The following is a 14,765-nucleotide window of genomic DNA, read 5'->3' as shown; positions in this document are numbered from 1 at the left end:
ATGTTTTACAACAGCAATAGAAAACTAATATGAGGCCTTAGTTCCTTTTGTAAATGATGGGGTAGGAGGCAGTGTGGAGGAAGTCAGAATAAATGAACTTTAAGGTTCCTTCTAGCTCTAAATTCTGTGATTGCAAGATTCTTATTCAGCTGCTAGTTTGTGAGCTAAAGTCCAGCAACCATAAGTAGTATGGACACACACACACGTACACACACATATATACGTGAGCACTTTCAAGGATACATATGAATATGGCAAAGCTAAAGTTTTAGGGGACTCCATAGTGGCAGATCAACCAGATAGATATTGGAGTGGGTTTTGCAACTGCAAAGCAAATGGTTGCAACCAGGGTTAAGGTTTTTCAGGTAGATCCTGAAACTAAGAATCAATGAAAAAGTGACTTTATATGTGCACAGTTTTCATACCCTGAAATGGAAAAATGATCATTATTATTAAACTAGAAGGTCAGTGGTGTCTGTATTTGCATTATAACAATTTACAGTTCTTATTCTTTTAAAGAATCAATTATGTACCCCATATTTCTAATACATAGTGAATTCTCACAATTTGCTATATTTGGCAAACATACTCTTTGTTTTCTATGAAACTAACTCCAAGGAGCTGAGATTCCAGTAAAACCTGGAAATGAATAGTACATTCCTTAGAGATGTAAACCTCTTTAGAGCAATCTCCAGGGTTCTCTATGCAAGTTGACACTAAATTTATAATGATAATTCTAGCTGGCCTTCCCACCCACCTCTAGCAATTATGCAAAGAAATGCCCAATTTTATGTTATATTGTTGTTTTTTAAAACAGCTTTATGAAGGTGTAATCAACCTACAGTTAAATGCATATATTTGGAATAAGTGTACAATAAGCTTTGATTACACATACATACTTATGAACCCATTATCGCAATCAGGATAATAAACATATTTACCACCCCCAAAAGGTTCCTTGTGGTCTTTTGTAATCTCTCCCTACCTCTCCTTCATCAGACAGCCATTGATCACTGAATGTCACTATAGCTTCATTTGTATTTTCTAGATTTTTATATAAATGAAATTGAGTATACTTTTTAGTCTGGCTTCTTTAACTCAGTATGATTCCCTGAGGTCCACCTATGTTGTTGCATATATCTGTATAGTTTATACTTTTTTATTGCTGAGTAGTAGTCTGTTGTATGGATAGCCTACAATTTGTTTATCTATTCAGCTGTTCATAGACATTTTGATTGTTTTCAGTCTTAGGACATTACAAATAAAGCTGCCGTGAGCATTCACGTGTGTCTCTTTGTATGGACATTTGCTTTCATTTCTTTTGGTAAATACATAGAAGTGAAAAGTCTGGTTTGGATGGTAGGTAGTGCTATGGTTTGGATATGGTTTGTCCCCAGCAAAATTCATGTTTAAATTTGTTCTCCAATGTGGCAGTGTTAGGACTTGGGAGGTGTTTGGGTCATGGAGGTCATGAATAACTTGGGGCTGTTCTTGCAGTAGTGAGTGAGTTCTCGTTTCAAGAGGCTGGATGAGTTCTTACAGGGATGAATCAGTTCTGAGGAGAGTGGGTTGTTATAAAGCCAGGATATCACTTGGGTTTTGCCTCTTTGCTCCTATCCGCTTCCCCTTTGAACTTTCTCCATCAAGTTATGATGTAGCACAAAAGCCCTCATTAGAAGTCAGGGCCACGCTATCATACTAAAACTGTGAGCTAAATAAACTTTTCTTTATAAATTACACAGTCTTAGGTATTCTGTTACAGCAACACAAAATAGACTAATACAGTGCTATGTATTTAAAATTTCAAGAAATTGCCAAGCTTTTCCAAAGTAGTTACAACATTCATTTAACATTCCTACCAGCAGTGTTTGAGAGTTTCAGTTTCTCCACATCCTGACCCACATTTGGTATAGTCAGCCTTTTAAATAGGTATGATGTCTCACTGTGGCTTTAATTTGCACTTTTATAATGACTAATAATGTTGAGCATTTTTTTCATTTGCTTTTCATGTGTGTATCCCTTTTTGTGAAATGCCTGTTCAAATCTTTTGCCCTGTTTTGTTTGTTTGTTTTGTTTTGTTTTAAGTATTGAGTTAGAAACTCCTTTCAGGCCAGGCACGGTGGCTCACGCTTGTAATAGCAGCACTTTGGGAGGCCAACGTGGGCAGATCACGAGGTCAAGAGGTTGAGACCATCCTGGCCAACGTGGTGAAACCTCGTCTGTACTAAAAATACAAAAATTAGCTGGGCATGGTGGTGTGCGCCGGTAGTCCCAGCTACTCAGGAGGCTGAGGCAGGAGAATCACTTGAACCCGGGAGGTGGAGGTTGCAGTGAGCCAAGATCGCACCACTGCACTCCAGCCTGGCAACAGAGTGAGACTCCATCTCACAAAAAAAAAAAAAGAAAAGAAAAATGAAACTCCTTTCAATATTTGGGTTTTTTTTAACTTTTATTTTAGGTTCAGAAGTACATGTGCAGGTTTGTTATACAGGAAAACTTCCTTTCAATATTTTGTAAACAAGATCCTTTTTCAACTTTATTGAAGTATAATTGAAAAATTGTATACAGTCAAGGTGAACAATATATTTTGATATATGTATACATTGTGAAATGATTACCACAATGAGGCTAATTAACATATCCATCACCTCACATAGTTACTTCTTTGTGTGGTAAGAATACTTAAGATCCACTCTCTTAGCAAATTTCCGTACATAATATATTATTGTTAACTATAGTCACCATGCTGTACATTAGGTCACCAGAACCTATTCATCTTGCGTAACTGCAAGTTTGTACCCTTTAACTAAAATCTTCCTACCCACCCCTCACCCCAACCCTGCCACTACTGCCCTTGATGACCACCATTCTACCTTGTTTCAATGAGTCTGACTTTTTGAGAGACCACATATAAGTGAAATCATGCAGTATTTGTTGTTCTGTGTCTGGCTTATTTAACTTAACATAACATCCCTACAAGTTCATCCATGTTTTTGTAAATGAGGGAATTTCTTTCTTTTTAAGGATGAATAATATTCCATTGTATATAAATATATACCACATTTTTTAAACCATTAACCACTAATCATCAAGGAAATACAAATCAAAACCACATGAGATATCACCTCACACCTATTAGGATAGATACCTTTTTTAAGAAAAGATAACAAGTGTTGGCAAGGATGTAGAAAAGTTGGAATTTTTTTTTCTTTGAGATGGAGTTTTGCTCTTGTTGCCCAGGCTGGAGTGCAATGGTGCAATCTCTGCTCACTGCAATCTCCTTCTCCTGGGTTCAAGTGATTCTCCTGCCTCAGCCTCCCAAGTAGCTGGGATTACAGGCGTGCACCACCATGCCCAGCTAATTTTTTTGTATTTAGTAGATACGGGGTTTCACCGTGTTATTCAGGCTGGTGTTGAACTCCTTTCCTCAGGTGATCCACCTGCCTCGGCCTCCCAAACTGCTGGGATTACAGGCGTGTGCCACTGCACCCTGCCAGAAGTTGGAATTTTTGTACAGTGCTGGTGGGAATGTAAAATGGTAGAACCCCTGTGGAAAACAGTATGGCAGTTTCTCAAAAAATTAAAGATAGAACTACCATATGATCCAGGAATTCTACTTTTGGTTATATACCCCAAAGAACTGAAAAGTAGGATCTGAAAGAGATATCTTCACTCCCATGTTGATTACAGCATTATTCATATTCACTAAAATGTGGAAGGCAACCCAAGTGTCTATTAGTGGATGAATGGGTAAGCAAAATGTGATATGTATATATATACATATTTATATACACACACGCAAACGTATACAGATACATATATATGATGGAATATTATTCAACCTTAAAAAGAAGGAAATCCCACTATTTGTGACAGCATGGATGAACCTCGAGGACATTTTGTTAAGTGAAATAAGCTAGTCACAAGACAAATACTGTGTGATTCCACTTCTGTGAGGTATCTAAAATAGTAAAACTAATAGAAACAGAATAGAATGGTGGTTACTAGGGGCTGGGAGGTGGGGGAGAGGGGGTATTGTTGCTCAATACGTATAAAGTTTCAGTTACACGATATGAAAAAGTTCTAGAGATCTGTACAATGTAGTGCCTGCAGCTAACAATAAAGTATTGTGCACTCAAAATTGTGTTAAGAGGGTAGATATCATGTTAAGAATTCTTACACCAAAAAACAAAAGAAAAAAAGCACAGAGACCCAAGGGAGCTTTTGGAGGTGACGGATATATTTATTACATTGATTGTGGTGATATCTTGAGTGTGCACATATGTCAAACTCATCAAATTGTATACATTAAACATGTGCAGTGTTTATTGTATATCAACTATACCACAATAAAAATAAAAAATATAGCCACTCCTACTTTTGATTAATGGTTTCATGGTATATTTTTTTCCAAACTTTTATTTTCAACCCTCCTATATCAGTTTTTTTGAAGTAAGTTTCTTGTACACACTCTACAGTTAGGACATGTTTGGGACTTTCCCCTACCTTTTTGAGATATAATTGACAATTAAAAATTGTGTATATTTAATGTGATGTTTTGATATACCTACATATTGTGAAATGATTACCACAACCAAGCTAATTAACATATCCACTTCATGGTTACCTTTTTTTATAGAGAGGATACTTGAGATCTGTTCTTAGCAAATTTCAAGTGTATAATACATTATTATTAACTATAGTCGCCATGCTGTACATTAAGTCTCCAGAACTTAATCAATTTTTAACTTAAAGTGTATATCCTTTGACCAGCATCTCCCCCATTCCCCCACCCATGAAACTCTGGTAACCACCATTCTATTATCTATTACTATGAGTTTAAACTTTTTTTTAGCCTTCACATATTAGTGAGATCATGTAGTATTTGTTTTTCCGTGTCTGACATATTTCACTTAGCATAGTGTCCTCCGCGTTTATTCACTTTGTTGCACATCACAGGCTTCTCTCATTTGAAGGCTGAATAATATTCCATTGTATGTATATAGATCACATTTTACTTATCCATTCATCTGTCAATGGACACTTGGGTTACTTCCACATTTTAGCACATGTGAATAATGCTATGAATATGAGTGCACAAATATCTGTTCGAGACCCTGCTTTCAATTATTTTGGATATGTACCCAGAAGTGATATTGCTGTGTCATATGGTAGTTCTATTTTTAATTTTTTTTGAGAAATTGCCATATTATTTTCCATAGTGGCTGTACAATTTTACATTCCCACCAGCAGTGCACAAGAGTTCCAATTTCTTCACATCCTCACCAACACTTATCTTTTGACTTTTTCACAATAGCCATCCTAACAGGTAGTTTTCATTTGCATCTCCCTGATGGTTGGTGATTTTGAGCATCTTTTTAATATCTTTTGGCTATTTGTATGTTTTCTTTGGGAAAATGTCTGTACAAGTTCTTTGCAGATTTTTAAATCAGGTTGTTTGATTTTTTTCCCCTTGAGTTAAATGAGTTCCTTACAATTTTAGATATTAGCCTCTTATTGGATATATGGTTTGCAAATATTTTCTTCCATTCTGTAAGTTGCCTTTTGATTTTGCTGATTGTTTTCTTGGTGTATTTTTTTTAGTCTATGCTGCCAATTTCTTTCTTTTAATTGGCATATTTAGACCATTTACATTATTTGTAATTATTGATGTGTTACAGCTTAAGCTTGCCACTTAAATTTTTATTTTCTGATCTATATACACTTTTAAAACCTTTTTAAAAATATTTATTTATTAGAGACAGGGCCTCACTCTTAGCACCCAGGCTGGAGTGCAATTGTAGCTCACTGTAACCTCAGACTCCTGGACTCAAGTGATCTTCCTGCCTCAGCCTCCTGAGTAGCCAGGACCCTAGGCACACACCACCACACTCAGCTAATTTTCTTTTTCTTTTTAATTTTTTTGTAGAGACAAGGTGTCTTACTATGTTGCCCAGGCTCGTCCCGAACTCCTGGCCTCAATTGATCCTCCTGTCTTGGCCTCCCAAGGCACTGAAATTACAGGCGTGAACCATTGTACCTAACCTCTGCTTTATATTTTAGTTTACTTTTAGTTTTACAGAAAAATTGAGAAGATAGTACAAAGAGTTGCCATATACACTCTACACAGTTTCCCCTAGTATTGCCATCTTATATAGTACCTTTGTCATAAGTAATGGACCAATATTGATACATCATTATTATTAACCTAAAATCAATCGTTAATTCCAATTTCCTTTGTTGTTACCTAATATCCTTTTTCTATTCCAGAATCTTACCTGTGATATCACATTACATTTAGTTGTCATATCTCCTTGGACTTCATTTGGCCATAGTAGTTTCTTAGATATATTTTTCTTTTTGATGATTTTGACAGTCTTGAGACTAACCATCAAGTATTTTGTAGGATACCTATGTATTAGATTTTTTCTGATATTTTTCTCATGATTAGACTGGGGTTATGGGTTTGGGGAGGAAGATCAGTCAGATAAAGTACCATTTTCATTACATCGTTATCAAGGGTATATACTGTCAATATGATTTATGTATGTTGATATTAGCCTTGATTAGTTGGCTGAGTATTCATCAAGTGTTTACACCTTGAAGTTATCCATTTTTCCTTTTTACATACTATATTCTTTGCAGTTGTGGAGTTATGCTCCCCTGCTTAAAGGCATACTTATCTAGATAAATTATTTTGAATTCTTCTACATGGGAAATTTGTCTCTTCTCCCTAATTCATTAATTTGTTCAACCATTTTTATATCAATACGGACTTGGGAATATGTATTTTATTCTTTAGGTTATAATTCAATACTACATTTTTGTTGTTCAGATTGTTTTAGCTTTGGCCATTGGGAGCTCTTTTAATTGACTCCTGCACCCTTTTGACATACCCCAATCAGTGTGGGTGGTTTTGTTTTTTATAAGCAATTCCTTTCTTTCTGACAACACAGAATGTTCTAGGTTCATCTTGTACATTTCTTGCCCCAATCCTGGAATCAACCATTTCTCCTAGGAGGTCTAGTTCCTCTCACTGGCAAAGTATATTAGTAACCAAGATCTGAATGTTAGTTGTGCTTGTTGCTACTGGGGTGTCATTTCTTCTAGGCCTTATTAGTTGACAGAGCAAAGAAAATATATGTGTGTATACTAATCTGAGTATATAGACATATATATATATAAATATTTTGGTATGTAAACATCTGTATCTATATTAAGTTAAACATAAGTTATTACTGATGTTTCCTATTCTAATTCATTAGCACTTAGATCATTCTAGCCTTGCTTGCAGATTACCCTTGCTTATCTGTTCCCAATCCAACAGTGGGAAACCTGGCTCTTACCATCCATCATTCATTTACTTAATTTTTTAATTGTTCAATTTTAGTATACATGTAAAGCAGTATCAGAATTGTTCACCTGTACCCTCATGAGAAACAACTTTGTCAACTAGAGTACAGTGCTTATGTGCAGTTCTTTTTGCCTTTATTCTTACAGACTCTACTTATTTCCAGAGTTACTTAGATCAGTATCTAGTCCTCCTATTTCCTTTAGTGAAGTTGTTCCACACATTTGTTAGAGTCTCTTGTCACAGTCTCTATTATATCTGAGGATTCCCCCAACCTCCCAAATTATATATATATATAAAATATCAAATTATATATAATATATATAATACCTAGTTATATATAATTATATATATAATTTGTATGCATTGAGATTGACTTGTTGTGTGGTAAAGTCCTGTGGATTTTGACATGCATAATGACACGTATCTGCTATTATAGTATCACACATAGTATTTTCACCATCCTAAAAATCCTCTGTGCCTCATCTCTTCATCTTCCTGAGATGCTGGCAACCACATCTTTTCACTCTCTATTTTTCTTACTGGCCCTTCTTTTTGCTTTTGTGCCATTTCTGCAATGTCACATAATTGGAATCATTCAGTATGTAGTCTTTTTAGATTGGCTTCTTCCACTTAGCAATATGGATTTCAGGTTCCTCTATGTCTTTTTTGTGACTGATAGCTCATCTCTTTGTTTATCTATTTACCTATTGGAGGACATCTTGGTTGCTTCCTGTGTTTGGTGATTATCAATAAAGTTGCTGTAAACATTCACGGGAAGATTTTTGAGTAGATCTAAGTTTTCAAATCAAGTGGGTAAATTCCTAGCAGTGAAATGGCTCCTGTAGGTAAGGTATCATTTCTCTTTCTGTGCATTCGAGACTTTTTTCTTTGTCTTAGGATGGAATTTGACTATGACATGTCTTAGGATGGAATTTCTTTGGATTTATCATGTTTGGAGTTTGCACCGCTCTTTGAATCTCTAGGTTTATGTTTTTTCCCAAATATTTGAGACATTATTTCTTTGAATATTTATTTGTTCTGCCCTACCTTTCTTCTCCTCTTCCAGGGTTCTGATGACATAATTTACATTTTTTGTCTTACACGTCGCTGAGGCTCCATGCAGTTTTTTTTTCAGTCTGTTTTCTCTCTGTTGTTCAGACGAGGTAATTTCTACTTTTTTATTTTTCCTTCTCCTTCCTTCCTTCCTTTTCTTTCTTTTTCTTCCTTTCTTTCCTTTCTTTCTTTTCTTTGAAACAAGGTCTCACTCTGTTGCCCAGGCTGGAGTGCAGTGGTATAATCATAGTTCACTGCAGCCTCAAACACATGGACTCAAGCAGTCCTCCCACTTCAGCCTGCCAAGTAGCTGGGATTACAGGCACCAACCACTGCACATAACTCTACTTTATTTCAAATTCACTTATTCTTTCCTTTGTCCTCTCCATTCTGCTGTAAGCTCATCTGTTGAGTTATTTTTAAGATTTTGGTTATTGTATATACTAGTTTTCTGAGTATTGTAACAAATTACCACAGATGGGATGACTTAAAACAACAGAAATTTATTCTCTCACAATTTTGGAGGCCAGAAGTCCAAAATCAAGGTATTTGTTGGCTTTTTTTTTAGATTAAAAAGACTTAGATATTTTAATCAATTGAAATGTATGAGTCTTATTCAGATCCTGAGTCAAACACTTAAAATCAATAATGTATGAGACAGTTACATAAATGTGAACAGTAATTAAATACTTAAGAATATTGAGGATATCTTGTTAAGTTTTAAACTGTAATGATAGTATTATGTTTATGATTTTTACAAAAAATAGTTTCTATCTTTAAGAGATAGATAATTAAAATACTTGGAAGTGGATTAATAGGATGTCTTGAATTTACTTCAAAAGCATGAGTGTGTGTGTGTGTCTGTGTGTGTGTCTCTGTGTGTGAATGAGGTGGAAAGATGGGTTAAATAAAATTGGCTTTGATGTTGTTACAGCCTGATAATAATGATGTGTAGGTTCATTACATTATTTTCTCCACTTTGGTATATATTTGAAATTTGTGTAGCAGAGAGTTAAGGAAATACTTATTGATTCAAAGTAAACCGATCTAATCATAACCCTTGTAAATGGATGTCTACCTATGTATAAATAAGGTACTTCTTTTTTTTAAACTATGGGTCTCTTTTTATTAAGGCGAGATCTCTTGCAACTGGTGTTTCATGAATAGAGTTGCCAGATAAAATACAAGACTCGGTTAATTTGAAATTTCAGATAAACAATGTCTAGTATTTTAGAATAAACACATCCCAGCTATTGCACTTGACACACTAATACTAAAAAAATAATTTTTGTTTATCTGAAATTCTAATTTTACTGGGGCATTCTGTATTTTTTTTTTTTTTTTACTTTAAGTTCTGGATACATGTGCAGAACGTGCAGGTTTGTTACATAGGTATATGTGTGCCATGGTGGTTTGCTGCACCTATCAACCTGTCACCTAGGTTTTAAGCCCCACATGCATTAGCTATTTGTCCTGATGCTCTCCTTCCCCTCACCCTCATCTCCCGACAGGCTCCAGAGTGTGTTGTTCCTTTCCCTGTCTCCATATGTTCTCATTGTTCAACTCCCACTTATGAGTGAGAACATGTGGTGTTTGGTTTTCTGTTCCTGTGTTAGTTTGCTGAGATGATGGCTTGCAGCTTAATCCATGTCCCTGCAAAAGACATGATCTCATTCATTTTTATGGCTGCGTAGTATTCCATGGTGTATATGTACCACATTTTCTTTATCCAGTCTATCATTGATGGGCATTTGGGTTGGTTCCATGTCTTTGCTGTTGTGAATAGTGCTGCAATGAACATACGTGTGCATATATCTTTATAATAGAATGATTTATATTCCTTGGGTATATACCCAGTAATGGGATTGCTGGGTCAAATGGTATTTCTGATTTTAGATCCTTGAAGAATCACCACACTGTCTTCCACAATGGTTGAACAAAAGCTGAAATTGACAAATGGGGTATAATTAAACTGAAGAGCTTCTGCACAGCAAAAGAAACTATCATCAGAGTGAGCAGGCAACCTACAGAATGAGAAAAAATTTTTGCAATCTACCCATCTGACGAAGGTCTAATATCCAGAATTGACAAAGAACTTAAATTTACAAGAAAAAAAAAACCTTGTCAAAAAGTGGGCAATGAATATGAACAGACACTTCTCAAAAGAAGACATTTATGTGGCCAACAAACATATGGAAAAAAGCTCAGCATTACTGATCATTAGAGAAATGCAAATCAAAACCACAATTAGATACCATCTCACACCAGTCAGAATGGCAATTATTAAAAAGTCAAAAAACAACAGATGCTGGCGAGGCTATGGAGAAATAGGAACACTTACACTGTTGATGGGAATGTAAATTAGTTTGACTTTTCATTTTATTGAAGTTTTCTTTGCAGTGCAGAAGCTTTTTAGTTTGACATAGTCCCATTTGTTTGTTTTTGCTTTAAAAATTTTTTTTGCCTTTGCTTTTGGTGTTCTATACAAAAAAATCCTTGCCAAGGCCAATTTCAAAGAGCTTCTTCCCTATTTTTTTCTTTTAGGAGTTCTACAGTTTCAAGTCTTACATTTAAGTTTTTAATGCACTTTCTGTTGATTTGTGTGTGTGCCGTAGGATGTGTTCAATTTATTCTTTTGCAGGTGGACGTCCAGTTGTCCAAACACATTTTTTTTTTGAGACAGAGTCTCACTCCATCACCCAAGCTAGAGTGTGGTGGCATGATCTTGGCTCACTGCAACCTGTGTCTCCTGGGTTCAAGTGATTCTTCTGCCTCAGCCCTCCCCACATAGCTGGAATTACAGGCATGTGCCACCACATCTGGCTAATTTTTGTATTTTTAGTAGAGATGGGGTTTTGCCACATTGGCCAGGCTGGTCTCAAACTCCTGGCCTCAAGTGATCCACCAACCTCGGCCTTCTGAAGTGCTGGGATTACAGGAGTGAGCCACTGCACCCAGCCCAAGCACAAAAGAGACTGTGCTTTTTCCATTGTGTATTTTGGGCACCTTTGTCAAATACTAGTTGGCTATATATACTTGGTTTTTTGGGGTTTTTTTCTGGGCTCTCGATTCTGTTCCATTGGTCTATGTGTCTGTTTTTATGCCAGTACCATACTGCTTTGATTACTATAGCTTTGTAGTATAATTTGAAATCAGAAAGCATGATGCCTCCAATTTTGTTTTTGTTTTTAAGGTTGCTTTGGCACAGAGTCTTTTGTGGTTCCATACAAATTTTAATATTAGCTTTTCTATTTCTGTGAAAAATGCCATTGGACTTAAGATAGGGATTTCCTTGCATTTGTAGATCACTTTGAGTAGTGTGGACATTTTAATAATACTAATTCTTTCAATCAATGAACACAGGATATCTTTCTATTTTATTTTTGTTTTCTTCAATTTCATCAATGTTTTATAGTTTTTAGTGTACAGATGTTTCACCTACTTGGTTACTTTTATTCATATATATATATATGTATATATATATATATTTGAGATGGAGTCTCACTCACTCTGTCACCCAGGCTGGAGATCTCGGCTCACTGCAACCTCCACCTCCTGGGTTCAAGTGATTCTCCTGCCTCAGCCTCCTGAGTAGCTGAGATTACAGGCATGCGCCACCATGCCCAGTTAATTTATGCATTTTTAACAGAGACAGGGTTTCACCATGTTGGCCAGTCTGGTCTCGAACTCCTGACCTCAAGTGATCCACCCTCCTCAGCCTCTCAAAGTGCTGGAATTACAGACGTGAGCCACTGTGCCCAACTATTTTATATATTTTTGATGCTATTGTAAATAGGATTGTTTTCTTGATTTCCTTTTTGGATATTTTATTGTTGGCACAAAGAAACGCTTCTGGGTTTTGTATGTTGATTTTGTAACCTGCAACTTTACTGAAGTAATTTATTAGTTCTTAGAGTTCTTTGGTGGAGTCTTTAGAGTCTTCTGTATATAGGATCACTTGGTCCCATGGAAACAGTTTTTTAGCTCTTCCATTTGGGTCTTTGATCCATTTTGAATTAATTTTTGTATATGATATGAGATAAGAATCCAATTTCATTCATTTGCATGTGGAAATCCCATTTTCCTAGCACCATTTGCTGAAAGGACTGTCCTATCACCATTTGCTGAAAGGACTGTCCTATCACTATTAAATGGTCCTGGCACCTTTGTCACAAATAATTTGATGATATATAACAAGATTTATTTCTGCGTTCTCTATTCCATTCCATTGGTCTATATGTCTATCTTTATGCCAGTTCCACACATTTTCATTACTATGGCTTTGTAATAAGTTTTGAAATCAGAAAGTACAAATCCTCTAATTTTGCTCTTTGTTTTCAAGTTTGTTTAGGGCTTTTGGGGTCCCTTGAGCAAAGTCCATATTAATTTTAGGATGGATTTTTTCCATTTCTGCAAAACACATCATTGGGATTTTGGGGTTTTTTTCAGACAGGGCCTCAGTCTGTCGCCCAGGCTGGAGTGCAGTAGCCCGATCACAGCCCACTGCAGCCTTGACCTCCCAGGGTCAGGCAGTCCTCCCACTTCAGCCTTGCTAGTAGCTGAGACTACAAGCATGCGCCATCACAGCTGCCAATTTTTTGTAGAGACAGGCTTTTGCCATCTTGCCCAAGCTAGTCTCAAACTCCTAGGCTCAAACAGTCTGCCCACCTCAGCCTCTCAAAGTGCTGGGATTACAGGCGTGAACCACCACACCTGGCCTGGGATTTTAATAGGGATAAATATCTGCAAATCTGTAGATCACTTTGGGAATATCAACACATTAACAATATTTAGTCTTCCAACCCGTGAACTGTTTACATTTTTAAATAGAAGATACTAGTGTATTATTTGTGTAATCAAACATAAACAAGTTTTTAGAAAGAGGTTTTGGCCGAGGAACTAGTAAATTTCTCATGTCTTTTCATGTAACTTCACTGGATCTCGGTAACCAATTTTTAAAGCTTGCAATCAGTTCTGGGAAAAACATAAATTAGATATTAGGAGAGAAATGATTATCTGACTATAGGTGTTAATAGAAAATGTTTATGGCTTAATAAACTGAAATTAAATTAAATCATGTAATATTGACAAATTAAGCTTATTTAGACATTTAATAACATTACCTGAGTTCAGATATGCTTTTATCTGGCTTATTTTGCTCACACTGAAATACATTTTAGTCCCATTGATCAATAACCAGTTTTTCTGTTCGCATTGCTTAAAATTGTGTCTCATTGTACAGAGACTCTGTTGGGTTTCATTTCCTGACGATTATTCGTGAACGTTTTAAGTCATCAGAAAATATTGGAAAAGTTCTGATACTCCATACTGACATGCTTTTACAAAGGAAGGAAGAACTTCTTGCCAAGGAGAAGATTGAAGAAATCTTTTTAGGTCAGTAAGATTTTCGCAAGTGTTTTAGAAACGTATTAATTTGTGTATAATTCTTAGATGTCAGAGTAATAGCAAAATCCTCAAGTCAATGGATTTCTTCCACTTCCTTTTTTCCTTCCTCCCTAATGGTCTTTTAACAGTAACACCTCACCTGTCCACATCCCACAAATTGGGCAAGTGGAATGAGAAACTAAGCAAAAATAAGAAAACATCATTGAAAACAGACAAACTTCTGAGCTTAAAGCTCACATGTGGTGGAATATTGTGAGGTTACAAGCCTAATTTAATATCTCTAGTTTGATCTCAATTTAGCTGTGTACCTTTGAGCAAGTCAAAGGACCTTGATTTTTTTTTCAACTATAAAATGATGATTGTGAACTAAACTCCTGGTTTCTAACTTCTTTTCAGCAGCAGCATCCTTTTGTGATGCAATCTTATATGAACCCCACCCAGAATGAAATAGATTAGAGTTTTTCTGGTTAAAGCAGAGATGTGGAGCCAAATCTGCTCAGCATTCCCCTAATCCTCTGCCTCCCTGCAGAACTTCTGTACCCTGAGAACACAGATAGTAAGATCCCTTTCTTAGAAAATTCTCTTCACCACCTCGTCCTTCCAACTAAGTGCATGTAGAGATATAATTGGAGTGATAGTCACTAAATGTTAACACTGGGGTTTATTCTGAATGGTGGCATTTTAGGTGACGTGTTGCTTTCTTCTAAATACTCTACCATATTGTTTGAATTTTTATAAGCACAATTCATGTTTCTATAAAAACAAAGTCATTAATTTTTTAAAGGAAGTCATCTGAGTAGATGATCTCTAAGAACCATATTTTACTGATAACACCCTCCCTCCAGGCATTTACCAATTATTTTTAGACCCAGTTTTGATAAACTTGGTTATCCGGTTTTCCTACTCTTAACATTTTAATGGTAGCACTTTGCAAATAGAGAAAAGGTTTAAA

General features: G+C 35.9%; 1 protein-coding gene across 2 annotated transcripts in view; it reads left to right on the top strand.

Annotated features, from left to right (window-relative positions):
* TEX11 (testis expressed 11) overlaps positions 1-14,765 on the top strand; it is a 380,181-nt gene that overhangs the window by 216,104 nt on the left and 149,312 nt on the right. For both annotated transcript variants that reach the window (XM_003820153.4, XM_055106718.1), the window contains one exon: positions 13,650-13,801. In XM_003820153.4, coding sequence (XP_003820201.2) covers positions 13,650-13,801 — 152 coding nt within the window. The remainder of the gene's footprint in view (positions 1-13,649; positions 13,802-14,765) is intronic.

Source organism: Pan paniscus, chromosome X, assembly GCF_029289425.2.
Source record: "Pan paniscus chromosome X, NHGRI_mPanPan1-v2.0_pri, whole genome shotgun sequence".
Taxonomy (NCBI): domain Eukaryota; kingdom Metazoa; phylum Chordata; class Mammalia; order Primates; family Hominidae; genus Pan; species Pan paniscus.
This window is presented reverse-complemented; position numbering and strand designations above follow the sequence as displayed.